At 23.0% G+C, this 26310-nt stretch overlaps 1 protein-coding gene across 1 annotated transcript in view; it reads left to right on the top strand.

Annotated features, from left to right (window-relative positions):
- The window catches only part of LOC129611282 (tubulin-specific chaperone cofactor E-like protein), a 48836-nt gene extending 23069 nt beyond the window's left edge, over positions 1-25767 (top strand). The window contains exons 2-7 of the mRNA XM_055524345.1: positions 22030-22285; positions 22393-23364; positions 23444-23542; positions 23606-23705; positions 23881-24194; positions 25324-25767. Coding sequence (XP_055380320.1) covers positions 22161-22285; positions 22393-23364; positions 23444-23542; positions 23606-23705; positions 23881-24194; positions 25324-25513 — 1800 coding nt within the window. The 5' untranslated portion in view covers positions 22030-22160 and the 3' untranslated portion in view covers positions 25514-25767. The remainder of the gene's footprint in view (positions 1-22029; positions 22286-22392; positions 23365-23443; positions 23543-23605; positions 23706-23880; positions 24195-25323) is intronic.
- Positions 25768-26310: the final 543 nt, after the last annotated feature.

The following is a 26310-nucleotide window of genomic DNA, read 5'->3' as shown; positions in this document are numbered from 1 at the left end:
AAGCTTATTTACTAATAGGGAACAGGATTTACCAAAAATTGTCGCACTTAATGACTCTATGATTAAAGCGGTCACAAGCTCAATAACCAAAAAAAAAAAAATAAAAAAAAATTACACTAATATTTTTAAAATTTAGTAAGAAACGATATGTCTAAATTTTGTTCACAACAAGTTACACGCAGTCGCATTCAAGATACTTTCAATGTGGAGTAGACGAGAATATTGCCATGTTAAGTATTCGTAACAAGCATTTATAAATTTTGTTTTGAAAACAAGTTTTCAGAACTCAATAACTGTAAATTTAAGAATTTTAAATGTCTTGCTATCACAATTCGAATATAACGTGACATAATCGTTTTATAATGTCAGCCAGCCAAACGATCTCTAATATTTAAAGGGGTTCTGCTTGTGCTTTTAGATCTAAATTTTACTTAACAATTTATTATGCCTTAATAAATTTAATACCTTATGATTTACACACATTTAGCTTTTATTGATCGTCATTTTGAACTTAAAGTTATCTTTAATCTTATAAAGTTTAAATTACGAAATTGTTATATTAAAAATACGATAACCATATGTATAATTAAATTTATATAGCATCTATATATTACGCCATAATTAGTTTTCCAAATGTACACTGTATGCCTTCAACGCCATTTTTATGCATCACTACAAAAATTTAATGCAACTTTTACCGACCGCATTGTGTATACAATAAGGTAGGTTATTTGATAGCAACAAATTTTGCATATCGAGTTTTTGGTGGGAACACATTTCTCCATAATAGGGAATTGTAAATAAACTATTAGCAACCTGTCAGTCTGTGTGTGCACGCGTGTATCTCAAGTTCGGCTGAACCGATTTTGATGAAATTTTTACGTAAGTTTATTTCGACCATCAGATTGTTACCAAAACTAACTGGCGAGCATTTCAGAAAATTCGGGTAGCACAAAGCGAAACTTTACTAAGAGACAATTTTACATTTTTCTAAGTATGTTAACTATAAGCTTACTAATGTCCTAAAAATTGGAAATAAGTATTTAACAGACATTTTTATAATATTCTGTAACACTTTCACGTAGCTAGACAATACACATTGCGGTCGATTATGTGCTGATCACATCAGATTTGTTTTTTTGTCAGAAAATTATCATTAATAGTTATTCATTGCAATGGTAATAAAAGTCAAATCTAAGTTTTGCAATAAAAAAAATGAGGAAACAAAAATATCTGAAACCATTAGGAATTACAATAATTTTTGTACTTACTAATATCAAATTCTCATCGCAATTTAAAATTTTCAAGAAAAATGAAAATTGAAATCAAGAAAGAAAAAAAATTATTCAAAAGAAAGGAAAATAAAAAATTGGCGAAAATAATAAACGCTTTAAGGGTTAAATTCGCTTTGTTAAATTTTTTATTTTTTTTCAATTTTCCTTTCATTTTGTAGTTATTTCTTATGGTTATCCATGGTTAGATTTCCAGATTATAATTTATTTGACACGAAGTTAAAATTAAGGTTAAAACCTTTAATTATTTTTTTATTTTCTTTTAAAAAATGCACTGAATATGAAACGAAATTAGAATAGTTTTACATAGAAAAATATTGCATTTTTCAAAGCATTTTGAAATTTACTTTAAGCGACAAATTTTTCATCATGTTTTCCAAACATTAAAATTATAATTTCGTTTTTTAAACTTAGTTTGTATAAAAAATTATCGTACCAGAGAGATCTTTTTAATAACAATCATTTTTCATTAAAAGAAAAAATAAAATTGAATTGAATATAAAATTAAAAATTTATGAATAATTTTATGTTATAATTTTACCATTTATTTTTAATACTTATATAAAATAAAAACGTGTGAATTGAAAGTTATTAAACTAAACTCTCTAGGACACCCACATAGTTTTTATTAATTATTTACAAAAAGAAAAGAAAAAGCCTTTGACACTTTAACTTTCTAATTTCTTTTGTGTATAAGTGCCATAGGTATTTGTAGTAAAAGAAAAATTTTTATTCAAATAACTTGCCATTTTATCGCACATATAGAACAACGTTATGTCACACATGATAAATTAACATTATGACACTCTCGTTCTACTTATAAGTTTAAATTTTACTAGAACTGCTACAATTTGACACAATATTATTTTTATAACGAAAGAAGTACTTTTTTACAACACTGGCTTAGTAAATTGGTGAAAAAAATTGTATTTGAAATTCAGGCAGGCTCAACGCTAACATTGTAGCAATTTTACTATTAAATTCTATTTTTGCCATATGAAAATTAGATGGGTAAATAGCGTTTTATCATATGGCAAAGTAACCGTGGTATAACCATCAGTTTTTGGTACTATGTTAGCTTTTAATTAAATCTTCTGGTAAAATTAAATTCGGAATATTTTCATATTTATATACATTTTTACCATATTTAATGTTATGATAGTATTCTCGTTTAATTATTATATGAATATAAGATCAAGTCAAGGACAATCGTGGCGCATATTAAAAAAAAAATTGCTTCTACAAAACTGTCTGAATTTTCCAATTGTAAATTTTGTTCCAAAAGCAAATTGATTTCATTACATTTTGTTATCAAATCCTAAAAGTGCATATTTTTAATGACATATGTAGCTAGAAAATTTTAGATATTTAAATTTCAATTTTGATTTCGATTATTGGATAATTGGATATTTTATAAAATATTAAGTTGAATTTATTTTTGACATTATTGGAAATAAAATTGATGAAAAGATCTCCGTCGTTCAAAGAAAAAATCTTATTTTCAAACAATCTCTTCTTTAACACATTTCCGTATAAAATCACTGAAATTTAAATGTAGCTCTTCTTTATTTAAAAAAAAATAGTTATGTTTTGGAATTTTAATCTTAAATTAATTTACATAATTTAGTAAAAGATTAATGTTGTTGATGAAATTATATTTTTTTATTACGTTTGTGGCAAAAATTTCATTATGTAAATGTAAAGCAATAATGATGAATTCGAAAGCATTTAAAATGTTTTTTGTTGCATTCATTATGATTTAAAAATTCAATTAATATTTTACAAGTTTTGTTAGAGTTCGCTTTTTATTTACTAGAGTGGTGGTATGCAACCTGCAATGTTCAAAAATATTTGTGATTTGGCATTCCCTTAGGTTTTATGGAATCCAAAAATTTTGTGTTCAATCACATTAAATTTTATTTCCGATATTTTATTTCGAAATTTTATTTTAAATCAAGTTACTCAATTTAAAACGAAGTAATACGATATCTTAACAAGGCTTCAAAAGGGTTCATATAGATTCACTAAATACGATTGCTCAATATAGAACTAAATACGATTCTTTAATGCCTGTTTGATCAGATGTGCGGTTAATTTTCTTTCTTAATTTATGGTTGTTAAATAACATTATATCGGAAATTAATATTATTTTGCATAAGTCATAAATTTAGTTAATATGTGGCAACTTCACTAATAAATTTTCATACCGCAATGTAGGTTATTACACAAAAGCCTATAAATTAAAATTAATATTAAATACAAGATAAGTTCGAGAACTTTAAAGAAATTTTTTTATTGACATTGAAAATTTTAATAATCGTTCATTCTGTCTAGATCAATTAAATTATTTACATGTACATTTTTACATATTATATTCATTGTATGTAAATTATTGATTTGTGGTTTAGAATTTAATATTATTGTAATTAAATAAAATAACTTTCATAATTTCTTTTTTTTTAAATTTATATTAATTATGTATATAGAGTGCAGAATTTACAATGTAAGTCAATTTTTTAAAGCTAAACCGCAATTTAAAACAGCAAGTAAAAAAAATTCGAGAAAAATTTTTAATTTATTGTATAAACATAACTACTTATATGAATTTCTTTTGAAAGTGACAGTATTATGTATATAATATAAGTTGATACATTATGTATAATAATTATTGCAAATACAATTTGATTTACACACGATTATGTGTATATATATAAGGCTGTGATGTAGGTATACGTGCATTTCCACATTCCAATTGCACAATGATTTAGAAAATATTAATAAATAATTTATTAGAAAAATAAAAATATTGGAATAAAGTCACGATATTGCAATTTATTATTAATGCACAGGCCATTATGTAAGTACACTGTTGTATTTTTTTTTACAAATCGTACATAATGCAATCATTTGTATAATATTAAATTTCTATAGAAATTCATTATACAATTGGTTTTTCATATGTTTATGTATACGGACGGCTACATCTTTACCTATATTTATAATAAACTTAATATAAATTTGTACATGTGTATGGATGCATCTCTTATTATGCATCTAATTGTAAAATTCTCTTGTATAAGATTTATTATGTCATTGTAATCTTATTAAATGACATTTTCATGAATTTCTAATTATATTTTGTTTTACAGCATTAATTTAACATTTTTTTTAAGTATATTAATCAAACACTTGTTAAATTACTCCACAATGTTTAGATCTTATTTAGAGTCATAAAAAATTGAGAGCTCTGAAATTTAGGTTAAAGAATATGCTGTTAATTTGAAATTTTAATATTGATGAATTGGCCATTTTACATACTGGTCTGGTTCTCATGTTCAAAGCCATATACTATTACTGCAAACACTCGTCTCTGTAAACTCTTCTTTTAAGAGAATAATTAATTAATAGACTTAAATTTCAACAATTATTATTAGTAATTGAGTTGTACTACTTTGATAAAATTTCTGAATGTTCCGAAATGAAAATGACATTTTTTATAAACTTTCGAAATTCATACTTTCTTAATATTATTTTTAGATTATTACAGAAATTTTGTACCAATTACTGTACGAAATTTTTTGTAATAATCTAATCTAAATAAATAATGGAAAAATAATAAAGAAAAATTGTAAAAATTATCCCATTATGGAGTCTTTTCTTCAATAAAAATAATGCTCTGAACAGGAACGAAAGGATGGTTAAAATGGTAAAGAAAATGAATGATCTATTTGCTTTGATTTTCAAATAAGAAGACATTTTCTAGAAAAATGATCTCATAACTTAAAAATTATTATTTGAGCATTAAATTATTGAAATTATTATTTTGCATACTTGTATATCAAATATGGAAAATATGGAGTTATCTTGCTGTAAATTCAAAATCTTTAATAAATTTAATAAAAAAATATTTAATAAATTTATTAAAAAGTCTGAATTTTTTTTGTATATAAGGTTCGTCTTTTGGAAAAATTTAGCAAACTGGCCCATTTTAATTGAAACAAATATGATACAACTAAACTGCGCTTCTCGCCCATTGTGAATTTGATTCAATTATTATTTCCTTTGTTTATTATTGTGTAACCATATTATCTTTGCAAAAATTAAAGAATATTGTGTATTTAAAAGTATTTTCTAAAACAAATTCTAATATGTGAAAAGAAAATTTAATTATGATTTATTATTATCGGTTTCGTAACAGCGTATTCAATACAGTGTTTTTGTAATGCTAATTAACACCGCTTCATAATTTTAGAAATGCAATTTTGCTTATGTCATTCATATTGAATTTTATCTTTGTATAAATAATAATTAATACGAAAGTTACATAAAAATCGTGTTATAAGAAAAATATTTGTTACAAGATTATGAAAAACTTTCTTTAATAAATAAATAAGTGTGATGCTAAAGAATAATTTAAAAGTTGTAAATAGAAAAAAAATTTACAAAGTTTAATATATCGATTTCATTAATTATGAACACTATCTTGTTCTATGTGAGCTAGAACTATAAATAAAATGATGATCTAAGTTTTAAATAATACATAAGTATATTATTTAAAATTTGATATTTTTAAAAGCTATTGATTTCATTAACAAAGTAAAATTTAAATTTCTAAATGCGTACCTTAAGTTAGATGTAATAATATTGACAGTGTATTTGGGCGAATTTTCAAAACCTCTAATATGATGTTCTTAATGGGAATTTAGTAGCTTTATCAAGTAAAAATTTGGAAAATTCTTGTAACTTATTTTTAATTACTGCAATTTGTATCATCAAAATTATTCTTTTAATATATTTACATTTTCCATTTCCCTTCCGACAAGTCATAGGCCAGCTATGAAAAATTGTTTAATTTATACAAGATCGTATTGGAGAGAAGCGTTTTCCTTTAGTTATTTAACAGAAGTTTAATATTTGCATCGTTTCCATCTGAAATGAGCTAAATCAATTTTTATCGTAAATTAAATATTACAAAGCTTGTGTTTAGAGTACATAATTCAAAAATGTAGTTAAGAGCGATGTTCTATATTAGCATAAAATCTCTTTACAACAACATATTATTTATTTTCACTTCATGTCCAGCTACATACATGTACATATTGACATTATGATTCCTGGAAAAATAATAGATTTTCAAAATTTTAAATGTACTAGGTCTCCTTCAAAAAAAAAAAACGATTTAATTATGGTTTAGAGAGCATTATGAGCAATTTTCTTATTCAAAAAGTGTTAAAACATTCTTATTATAAGAAATTTTTACATGTGGTTATGGTGTATACTTATATATCAGAATTCTTACAACATTGTGCTATCAAAATAGATTTGAACATTAAATTGAAATAGAAAAATTTAAAATTTATTGTCTAAGGTTATATTTTACTCAACAGCATATTAAAATTCCATACAAATACAATAAGTAGCCTAAATTTCAATATTTAAATTATACACAGTTGTTTTCTTTTAAAATGAATGTCATCCACTTGTAAATGTCTAAACAAGTGTTTTCTGTTTAGGTATTGCTTATTTTCTAAAATTTTATTATAAAGTTTCAATCTTCTTCTATTTTAAAATTTAAAATCAATTGAATTAATTAAATTGAAATTCATATGTTTTCCATACCCACATACATACATACATATATTACAAACTAGAATGTATAACACATAGTTTATATGCAGAACTTTCTTGCTATAACCATATTGCGATCATTTTTTTTTCAAATTTGCTCCAATTTTCGAATTTTCTCTACATACATGCCTCATAGTAGCACTATTCTAACGTTCCATGATTCTATAGAAATTTAATTTTGCTTATGAATAATTTTCACTTCAATTACGTTTTTTTTTTGCTTCTTCTTCTGTCTCGTATTACTTTTTATGCTAATTTTTTGATATTTACATTTAAATGCTGACTTTTTCTATAAACAATTTACGTTTTTGTTTTGTAAAATATTTGCTTTATTCCTAACAGCCACATATGATTTTTTTTTGTATATAACAACTGCGTAAAAAACAAAGTAATATAAATTACTTTTCTCTTCTCTTATTTACAAAGTTTACTAACTTTATAACAATAACCATTCAACCTACACACTAAAGATAAATAGTTAAATAATAAAAAGGAAAAAAAATAATTTTTATATTTGATTTTTAAGTTTTTTAATTTTTTTTGTTTTAAAATTGAAATCGCGCAGTTAAAAATGCTTTTTTTTTTTTACAACATCACAATATTTATTTACAATGTATGTATAAATTTTGTAAAGATGGTAAGCTTATGATAAAATTATATGCGCAGTATTTGTAAAAGAAATGTCACATTTTATTTCATGTCAAAAGTAAATTGTATTGCTTCTGTTTATGCATGCGCATACTGTGCTATATGCTAAGGTAAAATTTCTGCACATACTCGTGTAATCATTTGTGTACCGTATAAAGCTAAATTACATATAAAACTGAGCTATATATATTTCATTTTTGCGTTTGGAATGTTAAAATCAATTTTGTTGAAATATAGTTAATCTTGCCAGTTCTGTATAATCTAAAAAATTATTCAAAGCAAAATTTGTGTACAGACTACACTAAATATGAATGCTCCTTGCATTCCATCTTAGAGTAGATTGTTATACAAACTTTTATATGACAAAAAAATTGAAAGAGATATGTACATTTTAATGGGTTGCGTTTAATATAAAGAAAAGTAAGTTATCTTAGGTAATAATTCAAACTACTCGAGACTAACCTGAAATTGACTTTATATCAGGCGACGCTTTCAATCTGTAAAATCCCGTTAAATAGGAGTAAGTAAAAAATAGTTTTAAATATTTTAAATTCAACATTAATTTTCCACATAAAGACGTAAAATTTAACGCAAGAAAATATATGCGTTGTACAAATCCTCTGAACTATTCCATTGTATGTGTTAACATAATTACAGTTTGAGTGTTATATACCCCTAAAAGGGATGTTTTCATTTAAAGTTGTATGTACTATAGTTTTCTTGTATAGTTTAACTCTTATAATCTTGTATGAATTCATAAAATTAAATAATAAATTAATGAATTTCAAAGTTAAGAAATGCAGAATTTGCGTATGTTGCGTATTGCGTATATGGAAATTTTTAAAAAATCAATTTAATTCAAAGCAATATTGCAAGAGTAAGTTATCGAAAATTCTGAAATAATGAAAATGATAGAAGAGTAATAGAAAATTATGGAATAATGAGAATAAATTTAAATATAATATTTGCGAATCCTAAATTTTAAATTTCAACTTTATTTTAATATTTTATCGACTCTGTTTTAATATTCCTATAAAAGCTTCAATATTACTTAATCAGACACATGTATGCAACCAATAATCTATCAGTATGTCAACATTTATATAGCGTAAATATTAGATTTATTATTTAAGCTTATATACTTATATAAGTATAATATGTATATAATATATAAATAATAATATTTACCTGTTTATCCGCATTCACCATAATGTCTGCCATAATAATTATTATTATGTAAATCATTTTTAATATCACATTAATAATAAATTTTTTAAACCAAGAAATTTTTGTTTGGTTTTTTGTTTTTGGGCTTTTTTTTTAGTTCCGGTAGTGTTTTTCCATAATTTTCTATTGGCATTTTCTTTTTTACTAAAGAGCCAATTCTTTCTAAACTAAAACACGCATTTTAAAAAAAATTTTAATAGTTTTTAATTAAGTTAACACAAAAAAGAAATAAAGTTGAATTGACAAAAAAAAATTTAATGTTTTAAAAGCTTAAAATCATAACGAAATGCGCAAAAACTGTTCTGTTCTCTAAAATTTTCAAACATTCTTGGGAATTAAAAATATTAAATAAAAAATATGAATAAAATAATTAATATAAAGATATGTACGAGTATTAGAGGAATGTAGACTTAAAAAAATTTTAAACGCTAGATAAATTTTATCGTACATGCTAACTAATTATTGGCATATAATTTGTGAGATTAGTTTTGAAATATAACATTTGATTTTTCAATACATACTTAGTTCGACATTAAAAAATTTTGCTGCTCTAACATGTTCGATGTAGTTATACATATGTTCGATATGTAATCAAGTTGGATGGTTATGAGTTCGATATGGTATCATAATACGAGTATGTTCGATACGATATCTCTTAATAAAATTGGTTATATCCTTTTCTTGTTAAAACTATTTAAATAATAAACTGATAACTTTACTTTTTGGAATTAAGTTTTCTTTAGGGGTATTTTAAATTCTACAAATACTTATTCTTGATTTTCCATACCTCCAATTACTGCAAATTTCATAAATAAGCTAGAACTACAGAAAATTCGAACATAACATTAGCAAGCATATATAAATATTTGGGAAACAAATATAAATAAATGTAATCTCGATATGAAAAGAATAATAAGAGATTCAAGAGATATGAAAGGAAATAACAACAGATTAAAAATTTGAGAACATTTTAAAATAATTTAAATATAAGATTGAAAGAGAGGATCAGGTTGTACAATATTCAAACACCTGAGAGCTTGATTGCTTAAATTCTTTCATTTTACATTCTAAATTCAAAATTTGCTATTCATAAGCAAATCAAATTCACCTCATATCTTTTTGTTTCTTTAGAATAAGTTCTGAGTACAACTATTTCATAAACTAGTTAAGTATATTTAATCTAGTTCAAGTTTATTACAAAAGCTTAAAATTAGTAGCACTTAAAGTTTAAATGTGGCGTACACATTAAATAATAAATACTATTCTAGTAGATTCAATTTTTAAGAAAGAAATATTTCATGAATGAAAAATTGTAAAAAAATTAAAGAAAAGTAAGAGTACAAAAGAAATTATTTTTAAAACTCTTGAAAAAGGTATTCAATTAAATTGCACTATATAATATGAGATTGAAATTTTAAACAGCAAATAAAATCATATATGTATGTATATATGGATGTATTTACTTATGATGATAATTTCAAATTGTAATGAACGTTTTCCGTTTGTACTTATTTACCCTATATGTCAGTTTGCATTTGCAAATTATTGTGTGTATGTAGAAACAATTTAAAATTGACTAGACAGTAATTTTTCGTTCCGCTTTATAATCCATTAAATATGATGTGTAAGTTAAAATTTAAAATAACAACTTGAATATTTTGGATATTTCGTAACTTACTCAATAATCGCTCAATAATGAATCAGTGAAAATATTTCAATTAGCGTTTATGGAACTTTTTGACCTTGCAATCCAAATTTTCAAATAAATAATATTAAAATAAAGCAAAGCTCTGAAATCGCGGAATGAATTCAATATTTAATGAAATTATTAAATTTTTTTTTTCAAAGACCTTGAAGAAGCTTTTTTCGTCACTTTGTTTTTGGATTGGTTTGTGCTCATATCAGTTTTTTTATATACTAGTTTCTTTTGATGGTTTTCTTATTTTTCTTTTGCCAAATATTGACGTTTTGGAATGTGTGTTTTAAACTTTTAAAAGAAATTGAATTTTATTTAATTTATTTGACTTGGTTTTTTTTCGCTCTTATGTTTTTTTGTAGTTTCAAAACTAGAATTGCGCACTTTAATTTTTAAGCTTTAATAAAATTATATAGCCAATGTAATAAAGAAAAAATATAATATAAAAGAAATCAAGTATAGATTTAAAAGCGATTTAATACCGTGAATAATATTTTGTTTTTATGGTCAATTATGATATTTGGACACCCTTTATATGACATTCGAATTTGTGAATTCATTTTATTATCATTTTATATTGTAATATTAGAAATGTTATAAGGATTATGAGAGTATCTATTTCTCCGTATTGATTTTAATTAATGGCATCATTAGTATTAGAAGCTAAATTTTTTCAATTTTTAATTATTTGGGGAAAAAATTAAGAAAATTACTGAAAATCTACTAAAACTGACTAAGGTTTGATTTTGTTGTGGGATCTTGAATTTTCTCTACATTTAAATACATATGTGTTTTCATATACCAGTTATCGTTTATATAATGATGTATGTGTATATATGCGGATCGACAACTTGCTATTTCCATTTCGCTAGATGATGAGCATGTAAACCAGTCTGTGTTCTATGATTTAACCATCAAAATCATTATAAATAACCATCCCAATTATTCGAAATTAAAGTGTGTTCCAATTATAATTTAAAATGATTAATACAAATTAAAGTGTGTTTACTAAAATTCTATTAATTAAATACATAATATGTAAAGCAAGTAAATTTAGACGTTTGCTATTAATGTTATCTAATAGATTAATGAAAATTTTTAATAGGTATTGCAATGTTGTAGAAACATTGAGTATCTATTTGCTTCGTAGTTTCAATTGTTCGCTTAATAGCATCGCAAACCACAAATTTTTATTAATTAAAATTTAAGTTAATTTTGCTTAAAACTAAGACAGAAATGTTTTTAAGAAAATATTTCAATATAACAGTGAGAAGAAGTCTAAAGAAACATTTTTAATCTGTCAATCTAATAATATAATTGTATAGTATAATATAATATACGAATATTCTCATTATGAGTAACTCCTTACAAAACTATAATTTTTAATACACTGCAGTAGATATTTAATTTTCATATGAAATATTTGTGCTTGATTGGCAGTTTAATAATATATTGTTCTAAAAATTCAAATAAAATTAATTTAAAATTTTATTTATAACAAATACTTGTTACTAATTTGTAAAAAAACAATAACCATTAAATGAACGAAATTTTGAAATTAATGAAAATTTAATATAATTTATTAAAGATAGATTATTATTATTATTGGAATTCGTTTAAATTTTTGCAACAATTATTTAATCGAAGTAAAAACTTCTTTTTATATTAATTTGAAAAATGTTTGACAGAATTGACTTATTTCTGCGGAAATACAACTAATTTAATACTTATCAGTTAGTACTGACAACCATATATTAATTGGTTTTTTTCTAGTAAATAGACTATAATTTATTATGGCATTGAATAAGGTCAAATTATAAAAAAAAATATACACAATATAGATTTGCAAAATTTTTTTTTTTTGCTAAAATAAAATTGAAAATTTTGTTAGAAAACATAGTTCTAGTAAAAAACTTAAATTCTTTGTCTGATTTTGATTGATTTAATTCAATAATAAAAGTTTTTGAGAGTATAATTATAAAGTACAAGCAATTTCTAAAATTATAACTAATAAAAAATTTAGATTATTTAATTTTATTTAGATTATTTAAATTTAGATTATTTAAATTTAGTAATTTTCAAATATTGAGAAAATATTGAAAATTTACTGAAATATTTACTAAAATTTGGTTATATTGTGGTATTTACTCTTCAATAAGTTTTCTTTACATAATACAAAATGTGCTGTTCATTTACGAAGCACGTCCTTTTGCTTCATTAGGGTAAATGTCTTTTTATAATTGTTTTACTTATAGGGGTAACAATGTAATGTATTGCTATAAATTTTAAATACTAATTGTGTGTTAAATTTTGTTCCAAATTTTCCTATCGTTAATAATAAAATTAATTTTTTTATTTGAATGTAATTTCTCGAAAATTTCCGAATTCTCTAAAGAAATTAACAACATAAAACAATATAAAATTTTCTAATTTAGTATCAGCTACTAGTTTTTGAGTAAATCAAACTTTTATTAGTAGTCATTTTCGAATAAATGTTACAATTTGCGTAATTGTTATACAAAATATTATTAACTTAATTGTTGTCATTGGTTATGGCACCGGTCCTTTAATCGAAAAGTCTCGGGTCAAATCCCGGTCAGCTTTATATACACAATACTTACAAATATTATACAAATAATTTTCACATATTCATAATATTCGATATTAAAAAAATCTAAGAAAAATAAACAGAAAATATTAATAAATTAAAATATATAAAGAAAAACTACGGCAGGCTAGTCATATACCTAGCTAAAGCTCTATGACTCAATGAACTAGGGCATGATATCGCCCTAGGTTCCACACTAGTACAAGGGGAAAAAATTGTTTTAATAAAGTTGAACGTTGCAATTTAGAAATCTATATCTACAAATCATTTCATGTGATTAAAATTTTTGTGTATAAATTTGTTTCTTAACAAGTTCCAGTTTCAATATTAATTGATACTACAAATTAAAGATTCTTTTATTTGTGGAACAAATTATTTTACATTCTTCATGTTATATAAGCTGTACGGTTTTAGTTATACGACTTTTTTTGATATTCTACTGAGTATTGATCGATGAATCATCACTATTAATGTTAATGATATTGTAATACTAGTATTACAACAAAATTTCTGTATAATCATTATTATTATTATTATTATAATTTTTTCAACATCATTACATTTTTTAATACGGTTCACCGGATTCTTTTTTTATTTATTTTTTTTTGTTCCGCTTTGTTATAATCCGAATATTATTATTATATACATAATATAATTATACATAAAACCTTACGTTACATAATCATTATGAATTACAAACAAAACATAAATTTTATTATAAAAGAAATCCAATAATTTTCTACTAGCTAGATATTGGATTTTTTCTTTCATACAATCTCAAACAAAATTTACAAAACACACACACTTCAATAATAAAAAAAATATTCATTAAGTGTAAATTAGCAACAAGTTGCTAGCAATTATATATTTGTTGCTTAATATTATTTCGCTTCTACTACTCCCAACATATTTTATATTATTTTCGCCTTGAACTTGAACTAAAAATAAAATTATAGATATGAAACATAAGAAAAAAAAAAAGTGAAAAGTAATCATATGTTTTTTCTTTTAAATAAATTGTTGTAATTCCATCATTATTATGCTAAAATGATTCAGCATTAAATTACAAAAAGAAAAGAACATTTTTCATTTTCTTTTCCATATTTTGTTATCAACTTGCATGATAGTAATAGTATATAGTATACAAAGTAGATCATTAATATTCTTAAATAATTATGAACAGTAATTTAATTATGAAGTTTTAAATTTCAAAAAATTGGTGTAAGACGCGCTTTTATGACTGAAAAGTTTTAAATTCGAAAATATTTTAAAAAACTTGAACTTATTGTGGGGGTATAATGTAGATAAGAAATCATTTTATTGATTGAAAATTTCATAATTTGTTCTATTCATTTTAGGCAAATGAAAAATTTTAAAAAATAACATGTTCAGTAGAAAACTTGAATTGTAGGCATGATGTCTTGTAATGGAATTTATAGTAATAAAATTCTTAATAAAATTTGTAGTAATAAATTATTAGAATTTTTAGTAATAAATACTCTAATAATGGTTATTATAAAAATGACAATTTTATACAAGCTTAATGGGATACGATATCCGAAAGGTATTCGAACATTAAAGTAAATAAAATTTATAGAAGAAATTTAAAATTAGTAAAAATTGATATTCCGTAAGAAAATAGAAAATAGAAAATTTTTGGCACATAATTTGTAGATTCTTGTAGGTTAACTTTGCATATGTAGTACGAAATTCGCTGTAGGATTTTGAAGTAAAAAAATTTAAGGTGAATTATATAGGAAACTAAATTAAATTTTTAACTCTTTTAAGTAGTGAATAATTAACTATTAACTGTTTTTAAGTGGTAAAATATTTGTAAAACTTTCTCATTGTCTGTACAAAATTAATGAGGTAATAACTCCGTCATTATTTGCAGATAATGGTAATAATTACATTTTTATATAGGTAAAAATTCTATATAGTTTGTTTTTTATGTGAAATCGCTAAATAATAGCGGAAATGATAAAACAAAATTCAAAAAAAAAAATGGAAGGGTTTTTAAGTTTTATTTTTCCTTCTGACCTATGTTAAATAAGTACGTTAAATGTATAAAATAATTAAGCAAATATTAATACGTAACTTCAATTACCTATGACAAATTTTTTAATAATAATTCTCTTATATTTTCGTGCTAATTTATCGGTATTTTTGGAATTGAATGCTTTTCTCATGAACAATTTCGGAATTAGGTTGTAGGAATGTGGTTATGATTTCGATCCCAACTTTACATTTAATTGTTTTAAATTATGCGAATCTCAATGAACATTGTCATTAATAATGCTTTAATAAACAAGTTATTCAATGAAATTAATCAAAACTGTATCAAAATTTCTTTCATTTTCTTTTTATTTTCGTTGCATACATTTAGGATAAATTTCGATTTTAATTTTTCTGTAAACTGCCTGACGGACAAAATAATTTTATATATTCAATAAAATTTATTTATTTATTTTTTTTTTTGTTGAAAAATGTCTTACACAAATTAAGTTTGACAGTAGCATAATAAAGGTATAGTATAGATGTAGAAAACAAACTGCGGTGGTGCGAATGATGAAGTGATATTGAATTTTTCATTTCGAACAACAACAATTTATATGGTTATTAAGACAAATATTTATTTTGCAACAATTGTAATTACAATTAGAAGAAATGAAAAGATAAATATAAAAATTAAAGAAAAAATTTTATAAAGACGTAATATAAAACAAATAATTATTTAAAGCCTGCTCACTGTGAGATAAAATGTAATAAAGAAATTTTGTTAGCAATGTAATATAACATCAATAAAAATTTTTTGTTTTTAATTAAACTAATTCTTAAATAAAGTGTATAATTGGTAAATTAAGTAGTTAATAAATTAAAGGATTAATATAAGAGTTAGATGGGATATTGAGCTTCAAAAAGAGAAAAAAACTACGACAGGGTAGCCACCTATCTAGTTAAAATTTTATGACATAATAAAACTAGGGCATGGCTCAATGTCATGCATTAGCTCCATGCTCCTCCTAGGAATAATGAAGCCACTTTTATAAATTGAAGCCACTTGCAATAAATTGAATATCACTTGTATTAGAGATCTTCAGCAATAATCTTAAATGACTCTTTGAATTTGCATACATGGCGAATATATCGGATCTTGTAATATACCATTTCGATGAAATTACACTATCATATTATAAACGATATTCGGAATTTTAAATCCAAAAATTTTTAAATTGAAAAAATTTTTACATTTTCCTTTGATAATATTTACAATATAGATTTAAAGTGCTAATGTTTTCAAATTTTTTTTTTTGTACATTTTTTTTGCGACAGTCAAACGAATCGCAGGAATTGAAGGTTGAATTATTATAATTATATTTACGTAAAAAAAAATGAGACATACAAAATGCATAAAATAAGGTCATTCTTTTGTAGACTACAGAAATATCCACATGCCTTGGTATTTATACATAATATGAATTTGCAACCATAATACCTACACACGAATACTTATTGTATATGTAAATGTATACTTAATTGAATAATGTATAAGAGTTTTGAAGGTTTCATTTTAGCGTTAAAAATTTTTGAAAAAACATAAAAATACTAAAAAATTTTCTGCTTTAATTTTTTTTTTGACAGAATTAAGTTAAATTAAAATTTTAAAATGACCGTAATTTTTAGTTAAAATTTTTAAATTAATGAGAAAAAGATTAATATTTAGGCAATGTAGATTGTAACTTAATTTATTATGAGCGAATTTAAGTCAAAATTAACTTGTACAAGCCCGAATACAAAGTCATAGTTTAAAGGTTTTTTTAATTGTAATAAATAAACTGAAATGCAGTTTTTATAATTTTATAACTGTATATGTATATTGCATTTTTAAGATTTTAGCGAATTTAAGAATAGTATTGTTTAAAAGCAACTATAGTTGTTGTATTGTAGTGTATTGGCTGTCAAATTGTTATTCAATTAAAAGCCTGTCAAGCGAATTTGAGAGACAATTATAGATGTGAAAATGACAATAATTTAATATAATATAATTTGGATGGATTTTTAAAATAACACTGATTTAGAAATATCCTACTATCTACTATTAATAGCCAAAACTCAAATGTGCACCTAGTTCTGAAAGGGTTGTTCAACTCATAATATTTCCCGATTTAAAAGGAAAAACATAAATTTTTTTTTTTAAATATCAAGTAAGAAACCCAAGGAGATGAGCTTCTTTATTGGCCTTTAAGAAAATCGTGAAGTAAACCGAAAAAATTAAACATTTCCTTTACTTATTTTACAATACTGTTTCGGGAGTACAATTAAAATTTTCGAACACCCTATTTGTTTTTTATTAAAACTTGTACTAATTCGAATATGTTCTCTATATAGTTGAGTTAATTCAGATATGATTTATATATTTATTAATCATGTAGAAAAATTACAATAGTGTAACCGCTTAATTGAACGGGTTAAGTGTAAATTAATTTGCATGAAATATATTATTATGTGGAAAATGCTCGTGAAGTATAACTTAAGGCTGTAAAACAAAAGAAAAGAAAAATGTAAATAAATATTCAGTTACTATTTTGCTATTTACCGTTACTAAAAAATTACTCCGACATTTTGACGTTTTCACATTTGTCATACCTATTTTTATTAACTTTCATTTTATAATTTTATTTTAATAATGCGCTTTATTTAGTCATCTGTATTTGTATTTCCACACAAATCAAAAGTAAATATTTATTAATGTAATTGGTAATACACACAAAGAATAATTAAGAAATAAAAATTTAATTGTAAATTAAAATTTTCCCTTGTTTAACAATTTAGTTTAAATTTATGCCACCAAAATGTCAATACAATTATACTAAAATAAGAAAACGAAAAAAGATTTTTATAAAATTCAATATCTTAATGAAATAAAATAAAATATACTTATATTGTGTTTATATTTATATGTATATAGTGTTGTGCATACACGTATGCTTATATACGCGACATCAATAAAATTTAATTATATACATATTTTGTTTAGCCTTGCATATATTGTATGAATTTTTGTTCTTGTATGAGTTGCACTTATTTTACTCTTTACACGTGGATCATTATTCTTAGTATATAAGATGTTTGCATTACAATTAATGTAATTTTATTGTGCATAATAGAATAGAAGTAAATTTATTAAATTATTGAAAATTAAACCAAAATTTTTTGTTAAGAGCTTAAAATAACCATTTGAAACATCAGTTTGCCACAGAAAGAGGATCAAAAAAGTGCATCAAAAATCTAAAATGAATGGTTATTCTGAAATATATAAATGGATATATTTGAAAATGATTTATGTAAATGAAAATTACGGTAAACGGATATTTACTTCATATTTGCCTATTCTCATTCTGTCAAACACTTATTTGTAGGGTACTATGTACACATACTTTCAAAAATATCTAACAAAATATTATATTTAAAGCTATTTAATATATTTTTATTAAACCTTCCTTTCTATTATGAATTTTATTTCATTAGAATTGTTTATAATATACAGGGCATTGGGTGCCGAGAACAATAAAATATTATAGATTTAACATAATATGATTGTAGTCTAATCACAATAATATTAGTAAAATTTTTATAAAATTATACCAAGATTTGTACATTATACAACTGGAGTTTATTATTTTTCATTGAATTGCTTAATATTCTATACCTCCTTAATTTCTCTAGGAAAATTGAAGTCTCATTTTCTATTTTCCATACAAAAAAAAATATTTAAATTATATTTTTTGTTTACATTTAAAATAGACTATAAAACTCATAATACTCGTAAAATAATCCTCAACTTTTATTAAAATTTATTATTATTTGAATTCCAAATCAATTTTTCATTGTGTGCTCCCATCATAAAAGTGTAAATTAAGTGGAACTGCAAAGAATTTTTCTTTTATTTGAAAATCTTTTAAAAATACATTTAATTGGGCGCAATCAAGGATAAAAATTTTTGTTTTTTATAAAAATATCCTTTAGAAAATAATTTATAAAATTTTTTTGAAAGTATTTTTATGGCTTTTAATTTCATATTTTAAATTCAATTTCATAAAGAACAAAAGAATTCAATTAAAAAAGGAATTTTTTTGTTTTCATATTTTCTGAGTAGATGAGAAAAATTTTTTAAAGAAATTGATCAAAACATAAATGCAAAATCAAGGATTTTTCGTCAAAATTTAATTAAGAAATTTTTTTCGGAAAAAAGTTAAAATTGCAAATTATATTTTTATTCACTAAAAACAATCAATATTCAACCAGTTAATTCTCATTTAATCTAATCTATTAATATTAACTTTTAAATATTTCCTTCTTTGCCTTATAACTTTACTATATGTCCTAAGATTTTGCATGGTATGTAGATGATAAATTAAATTATACGTGAATTGTTGTCTACTTCTCCTAAGAAAAATTTTCTGCTCATAATTTGTAAATCTTGTCTTTTGCTTTTAAAATTTATTCCTCAATTGCTATTAAGCGTTAATAAGCATTAAATGTGTATATACTCGGATCTGATTTTGTTTGCTTTTTTATATCCACAGGTAGAAAGTGTACAAATCCAAAAGCTTTAACTTCCAAATCCACTATATTTAAAACAAAATTTTGTAAAATAGTTAACCATGTTCAATTTATCGAATAACAAAATTACAAAGACCGTATTACATTGAAAAGATGAAAATAATCGCCGAATTTTCAGTAAATCAAAATTGTTAAAATAATTCAACCTATCTCTTTTTCAAAGAAGGTCTTCAATAATGTAGTTTTTGGACTGAAACTTTTGTAATCTTCTATAAAAACGTTTTAGAAATTTTATTATTATCTTAGAATTTTCGTTTCCCAATGTTCGTTCCAACCACAATTTGCAGAGTGATAGTCACAATAATGACTGAAAATGAACTTACATTTTCAATTCAATCGAAATACAATACTATACTCGTATCTAAAGTAGCTGTAGTATTTTATCTTAAATTACAAAAAAAATACTTAAAATGTAATAAATAATTATTTCTTTAAAATATTTTTAATTAATAATTATTTAAAATTTGTGGTTAAAATTTGAAAAAAAAAATAATGTGGTTAAAATGATTTTATTTTCGTTCTACAAAACCGAACTATAATATTGCAAAACTTAGCAATATTTTAATTTATTATTAGAATTAGACTATTACCATACTCTAGCTGGCTAGCTATTACGAATTTTTATTAAATATTTTTAATTTTATTATTAAAATAATTTAAATATTACTTCATTATTTTGAATTTATGAATAACATGTTTAATTTTTTTCATTATTAATTAAATATTATTTAAAATAAATTATTCCGAATGAACTTGAACAAAATAAAATACATGTTGGTATATACTATGTAAATCATATATGTATATTATATTTAAAATATATTTGTGTGTAGTACGCTTATGAATATTTCTATTTAAAAAGAAATTGCAAAAAAGAAAAGAAATAATTTTTAATTGAATTTTAATTATCAAAATGTCCTTGAATTTTCCATACACAGAGAAGATGTTCTGCTAACTTATAGCAAATGATTTATAAAAATTTAAAGAATATTATTAATTTTTTTTTATTTAAATAAAATTTACTATATACTTATAATCTTACATACATACATTAGTTTTTATCTTATTTGAATTCTATTAGAGTATTGTAGTAAAAAATTAAAAATTCCGCCTTAAATATGTTTAATTGAAAAAAATATTATTATTATTATTATTTGATTTAATTTCAATTATGTCATTTCATTGATTTTTTTATATTTTAATAAAAACTTGTTGTGTGGTTAAAATTAATTTAATATTTTTATGGTTAACTCGCACTTGTATATTATAAAAATATTTAAAATTAATTTAATATGACTTTTTTGATATTCAATTAGTGTTACTAATTGAGAAATTATAAAATTATAAATATACGATATAACACGATATTTAAAAATATAAAAATGAATTAATTTAATTTACGTGTATAACAGCAATATGCGTAACTTAGCATTACGTTGTCTCATATAAAATTACAAATTTTTGATTATTTACAGGCTTCAATTATAACTTATAGACACTGTTCATTAACTTTTTCTTAACATATACGTATTTCAATATTGAACTTATAGCCTTTGTTCGATTATTGTTATTTTGTTATTCATGACCTCAAATATAGAAGAGCCATATAGACATTGTGAAACACATTATACTTTTACAACGTACTTGATATTAAAACAAATAAAAACGTTTCAATCGATCTTAACCGACTGAATTAAACTCTATAGCTTGGAAACCTGACTATAAAAATTAATTTAATTTAAAATTGTCTTTATGGTTGTATGGCAGCTACACGAACCACTGTTGCCATTATTCTAATATTTACAATGTAATTAGATAACCGTTTGCAAAATTTAAAACAGTGCAGGAGTTAACGTGTTCATACTGAAGGCGATATTGTTGCTCATACTTGAGACGATTCATTTAAGTCGTTACGAATTCTATACTAATGTTAATAATATTATATTATAATATAACCTTTTCTAGGGTGCAGAATATAATGAGAGGCCCAAAACATCACCGTACAAAACATATAGTAGATTAATATCATACAATTCTGAGTAAACCAGAATCTAAGTAAAAGTTTTGGAAAAAAATTCCTTGATAAATAATTAGCTATTGTATAGGAAAATTAAAAAATATTATACGTTTTTTTGAGTCAATTCCTTAGGGCTATTCTAATTTAAATTAAATTTGATCGAAGAACTCTTGCTCCATTCACAATAATATGACATTTATTTTTTTTGTTTTTTTATTAAATTGTCAAAAATTTTAAATTAAATGTTCTTTTTTATTAATTTTTTATTTTTATTTAATTTTTTTTACAGAGCTTTCAAAAACAAAAACTGGACATAAAATCTTTTGATTTTAAATTAATAAATATTAAAAAAGAAAAAATTAAAAAAATTCAATCAAAATTAATAATATAATAAAAAAATAAAATTTCAAATCAACGAAGATGCCATCACTGCTTGAAGCAATTGAAGAAAAATATGGGGTGGGATGCTGTGATTTTTCTGGCCCACCAGATCCTCAAGAACAACTTGTGTCAATTTTTGTACCAAAACTGCCACCACTCGTAAGGTAAATATTAATTGTCATTTATAAAACGTAAAATTTAAGCTGAAATTAAAAATTTTTCAATAAATGAATTTTTATTTAATTTTTTTTTAATTTTTTAAATATTTTAGTGTTCCCCAATTATTAGTCCTTAATGACTGTGATATTGATTGTGCTGGTAGTGAAGAAGATCTTAAAAAGAAATGCCATACAGTAAGGGAATTAGATTTGGCACAAAATAAATTAGCCAATTGGAATGAAGTATTTCGTATACTAGAGCATATGCCACGTATTGAATTTGTTAATTTGAGCAAAAATTTATTAAATGGACCAGTTATTGCACCACCACAAACAACGTGCCTAAAACAATTAAAAAGTTTAGTATTAAATAATACTAGATTAGATTGGGAAAGTGTTGAAAGTTTATTAAAATATGTACCAGCTTTACAAGAATTGCATTTAAGCTTAAATGATTATCGTAATGTATTAATTGATACAATTGATGATGATTATTGTGGTATGATGATAACATCAGATTTAGATGATTTAACATTAGGTGATGATGATGATGATAAACCAGAAGAATTATGTCAATGTAAATTAATTAAAACACACCAATACCAACAACAACAACAACGTTTAAATAATGGCAACGAAAATAATATAATAAATTCAGATACAATATTAAATTCAAATACATTATGTTGTAATGGAACAAATAAAATTTCTGGTACAGAATTAATACCTATAGGAGCATCAACAACAACAGCAGGAATAACGAGAACAGATATACAAAATATTGAAACAACGATATCAAAAATGACAGAATTAAAATTACCTTCAGCAACACATGTAAAGGATAATTCAGTTGCATCATCTTATCCTGGTAGCTCTTCCATGATTGCTTGTGATAAACATAATAATGTTGAATCATATAAAAGAAGTGATTCAACAAGTTCTATGTATAAAAAAACTGAAGCACATAGTGGTGTTAGAAAATTACATTTTACTGGTAATCCAGTACAAGATTGGTCAGAGATATGCCGATTGGGTAGAGTATTTCCAAATTTAGATACTCTTGTATTAGCAAATTGCCCTTTAAAGTAAGTTTTTTACCAATAAATTCTTTCAATATTCTTGATTCAAGATATTAATGTTATTTATGTATTTATTAATTTTTAGAGCTGTTGAAGCAGTGCCAAGACCGCCATCATCAAATAGTGATAAATCATCAAATACCACCGATGATGAAGATGTTGCACCACCTCATGAATTTTTTAAGTAAATTATTTTATATGAAGTAATTATTAAATAAAATTCAATTTATTACATTTATATTGTTAGGAATTTAGCATTTTTAAACTTAAGCAGCACAAAAATAAATACGTGGGATGATGTTGATCGATTAGCACAATTTCCAAATTTGAAAAATCTTCGTGTGCAGGTAAATCGCACACATTATTATTGTTTCTAAGAAAATATATTAATTTGTTTATTTTATTTTTATTCATACAAAATAATAACAATAAATGAACCTTGAAAAACGTATAAAATAACAAATAAAATAGAAATTGATTTTTATATCAAAATAATAATTTTTTTTTCTTCTTGATTTTTAGAATTGGCCACTTTGGGATAAATGCGATTCAACAGAGTATGAACGACGTCAATTATTAATAGCAAGATTACCATATGTTCAAACTTTGAATGGTGGTGTTGTAACAACTGAAGAACGTGAAGATGCTGAAAGAGCTTTTATACGTTATTATATGGATAAACCAGAAAGTGATCGACCAGCACGTTATAATGAATTAATTGCCAAACATGGTAAATTAGATCCATTGGTTAATATTGATTTAAGACCAGAGAAACGTGTTAAAATAACATTTACTTATGGTGATATTTGTGAAGTTAGAAGTTGTGATGTTTACAGGTAAATTTCAATTTTATTTATTATATAACTAAATTTATTCATGTATAGAACAAAAATATTTTCCAAAATCCTTCAAGTGATGAATCCATTTTGAAAAGCTAAAATATTTATGAAATGAAAATATGTATATTTGGCATTTGAGCAGCTAAAAATTATAAAAATTTGTGTTTGGAATATTTTTGAAATTTTACGCGAAAATTTTATGCATACATTATGTATTTTGTTTTAAATTAAATCTTAGTTATAAATTATAGTATTTTTTTTACAATAAAATTATTTCAGAAAATTGAAAATTAAAATTTAAAAAATTTTGAACGTGTTCTTGGAATTTTCGTTTTGATATTTTAAGAAGATTAAAAATGTTATTTTGTTAACTGCTTAGTTAATAAAAATTTTTGAAATTATGGTTTTCTAATAATGTAAGAAATTGTTAAATTTACTTTCTAAAGTTAGTTTTCAAATGAGATTTATTTTAAAAATTAAGCGAAATTCTATAATCATATCATAGTTGAAATAATTTCTATTTAATAATACTTTGTTTTAAAATTTCTTAAATGGCATTGAATCCTGCCATTTGTATTCGTATTCGTTCATTGTAGAAAATGGTATTGTAATTCTGGCTAGCTTACAGTTTATTAAACTAAATAAGTTTTCAACATTCCCGAAAAATTGAACTATAACATACATAAAAATATCGGCAGCGTCTGCCACAGTAAAAGGTAGCGATAAAAAGAGCTGAAAACGAGACTGGGCTTTTGCACGTTGTATTTGCAATGTAAATTTTTTCAGAGTTCGATTTCCTTTTATTAAATTTTCTACCATACTTTGTAAAATCTACTAAAATTTTTCGCAAAGTAGAATTCAAACATGAATAAATTTTTTTTTTTGCCGCTTCTTCTTTTTTTCACAGAATTAAACATGAAATTTTATTGATTAAAAATTACAAAAATATTTTACTAAGAAATTAATCTAAAAAAAATTTACACTTTAGCTTTAAGATCTAAGATATCCAGATTAAATAAAGGATGTCTTGAAAAATATTTAAAAACATATTGCTAAAAATTAAAAATTTTAATTAATTTATTTTAATAATTTATTTATTTAAATTTTATTTTATTTTTAATTTTAGAACTGTAATCGATTTGAAAATGCGATTGGAACGTATTGTTGGCATACCACATAATAAGATGCGTTTATATTATGTTGATCAAGATTTAAGAGATCATCAAGGACCCGAGGAAATGAAATACCCTCATAAAAGATTATATAGTTATAATATACAATCTGGTGATGAGATCATTATTGATCAAAAACGATAATTTTATTTATTATGCTTTTTTTTTTATTCTTGAGGAAGTTTTTACACTTTATATTTCGTTGTGTTTTTTCCCCCTTGATATTTTAATTTAAAAAACAAATGTTTGAATGTTAATATAAAAAATATAATACATATTTTATTTTTAAAAATTATTTTATATTTTAAGTTGAAGACAAAAGAAATGTATAGAAAAAACAAATAAATATTTTTAATATTTGAAAATAAAAAATCATGAAGGAAAATATTATTATTAAATTAATCTTACTTATTTCAATTGTTTTGCTTCTATATTTTTAACAAAGTCAAGCGTTTTAATTAAAACAAAAAAGAAAAATAATAATGTAAAATTTTGATTTAATTACATTATAACACAATCTAAATTATTTATAAAATTTTTAATTAATATAAAATGAGTAATGTTTGAATGATTTTTTTTGGTTGGATTTTGTTAAAAAAATGTTATAAATTAAAAAAAAAAAACAATATCAAGAGCTTTTTTTTCTTAATTGTAAATACTAAATTTTGCAAAAAATTTCAAATATTTCAATAAAATAAAATAATGAAATAATTCATTATTTACTTTCAAAATGCAAAAGTAACAATAGAATTTAGAGACTAATCCAAATTAAAGTAGAAATGATATATTTTTGTATTTTCAAAATAACTACTAGCGTCCTCAAATGCACTACAAGTTGACTTGTTAAACTCTTTGAAAAGAAAAAATGTTTAATTTTGTGTAAATAGAAATTCAATGTGAAATAAAAAATATTAGCAATATTTATTTAGTCTATAAAATAA

The sequence above is a fragment of the Condylostylus longicornis genome, unplaced genomic scaffold, assembly GCF_029603195.1.
Source record: "Condylostylus longicornis isolate FDR11 unplaced genomic scaffold, ASM2960319v2 ptg000049l, whole genome shotgun sequence".
NCBI classification, from domain to species: domain Eukaryota; kingdom Metazoa; phylum Arthropoda; class Insecta; order Diptera; family Dolichopodidae; genus Condylostylus; species Condylostylus longicornis.
This window is presented reverse-complemented; position numbering and strand designations above follow the sequence as displayed.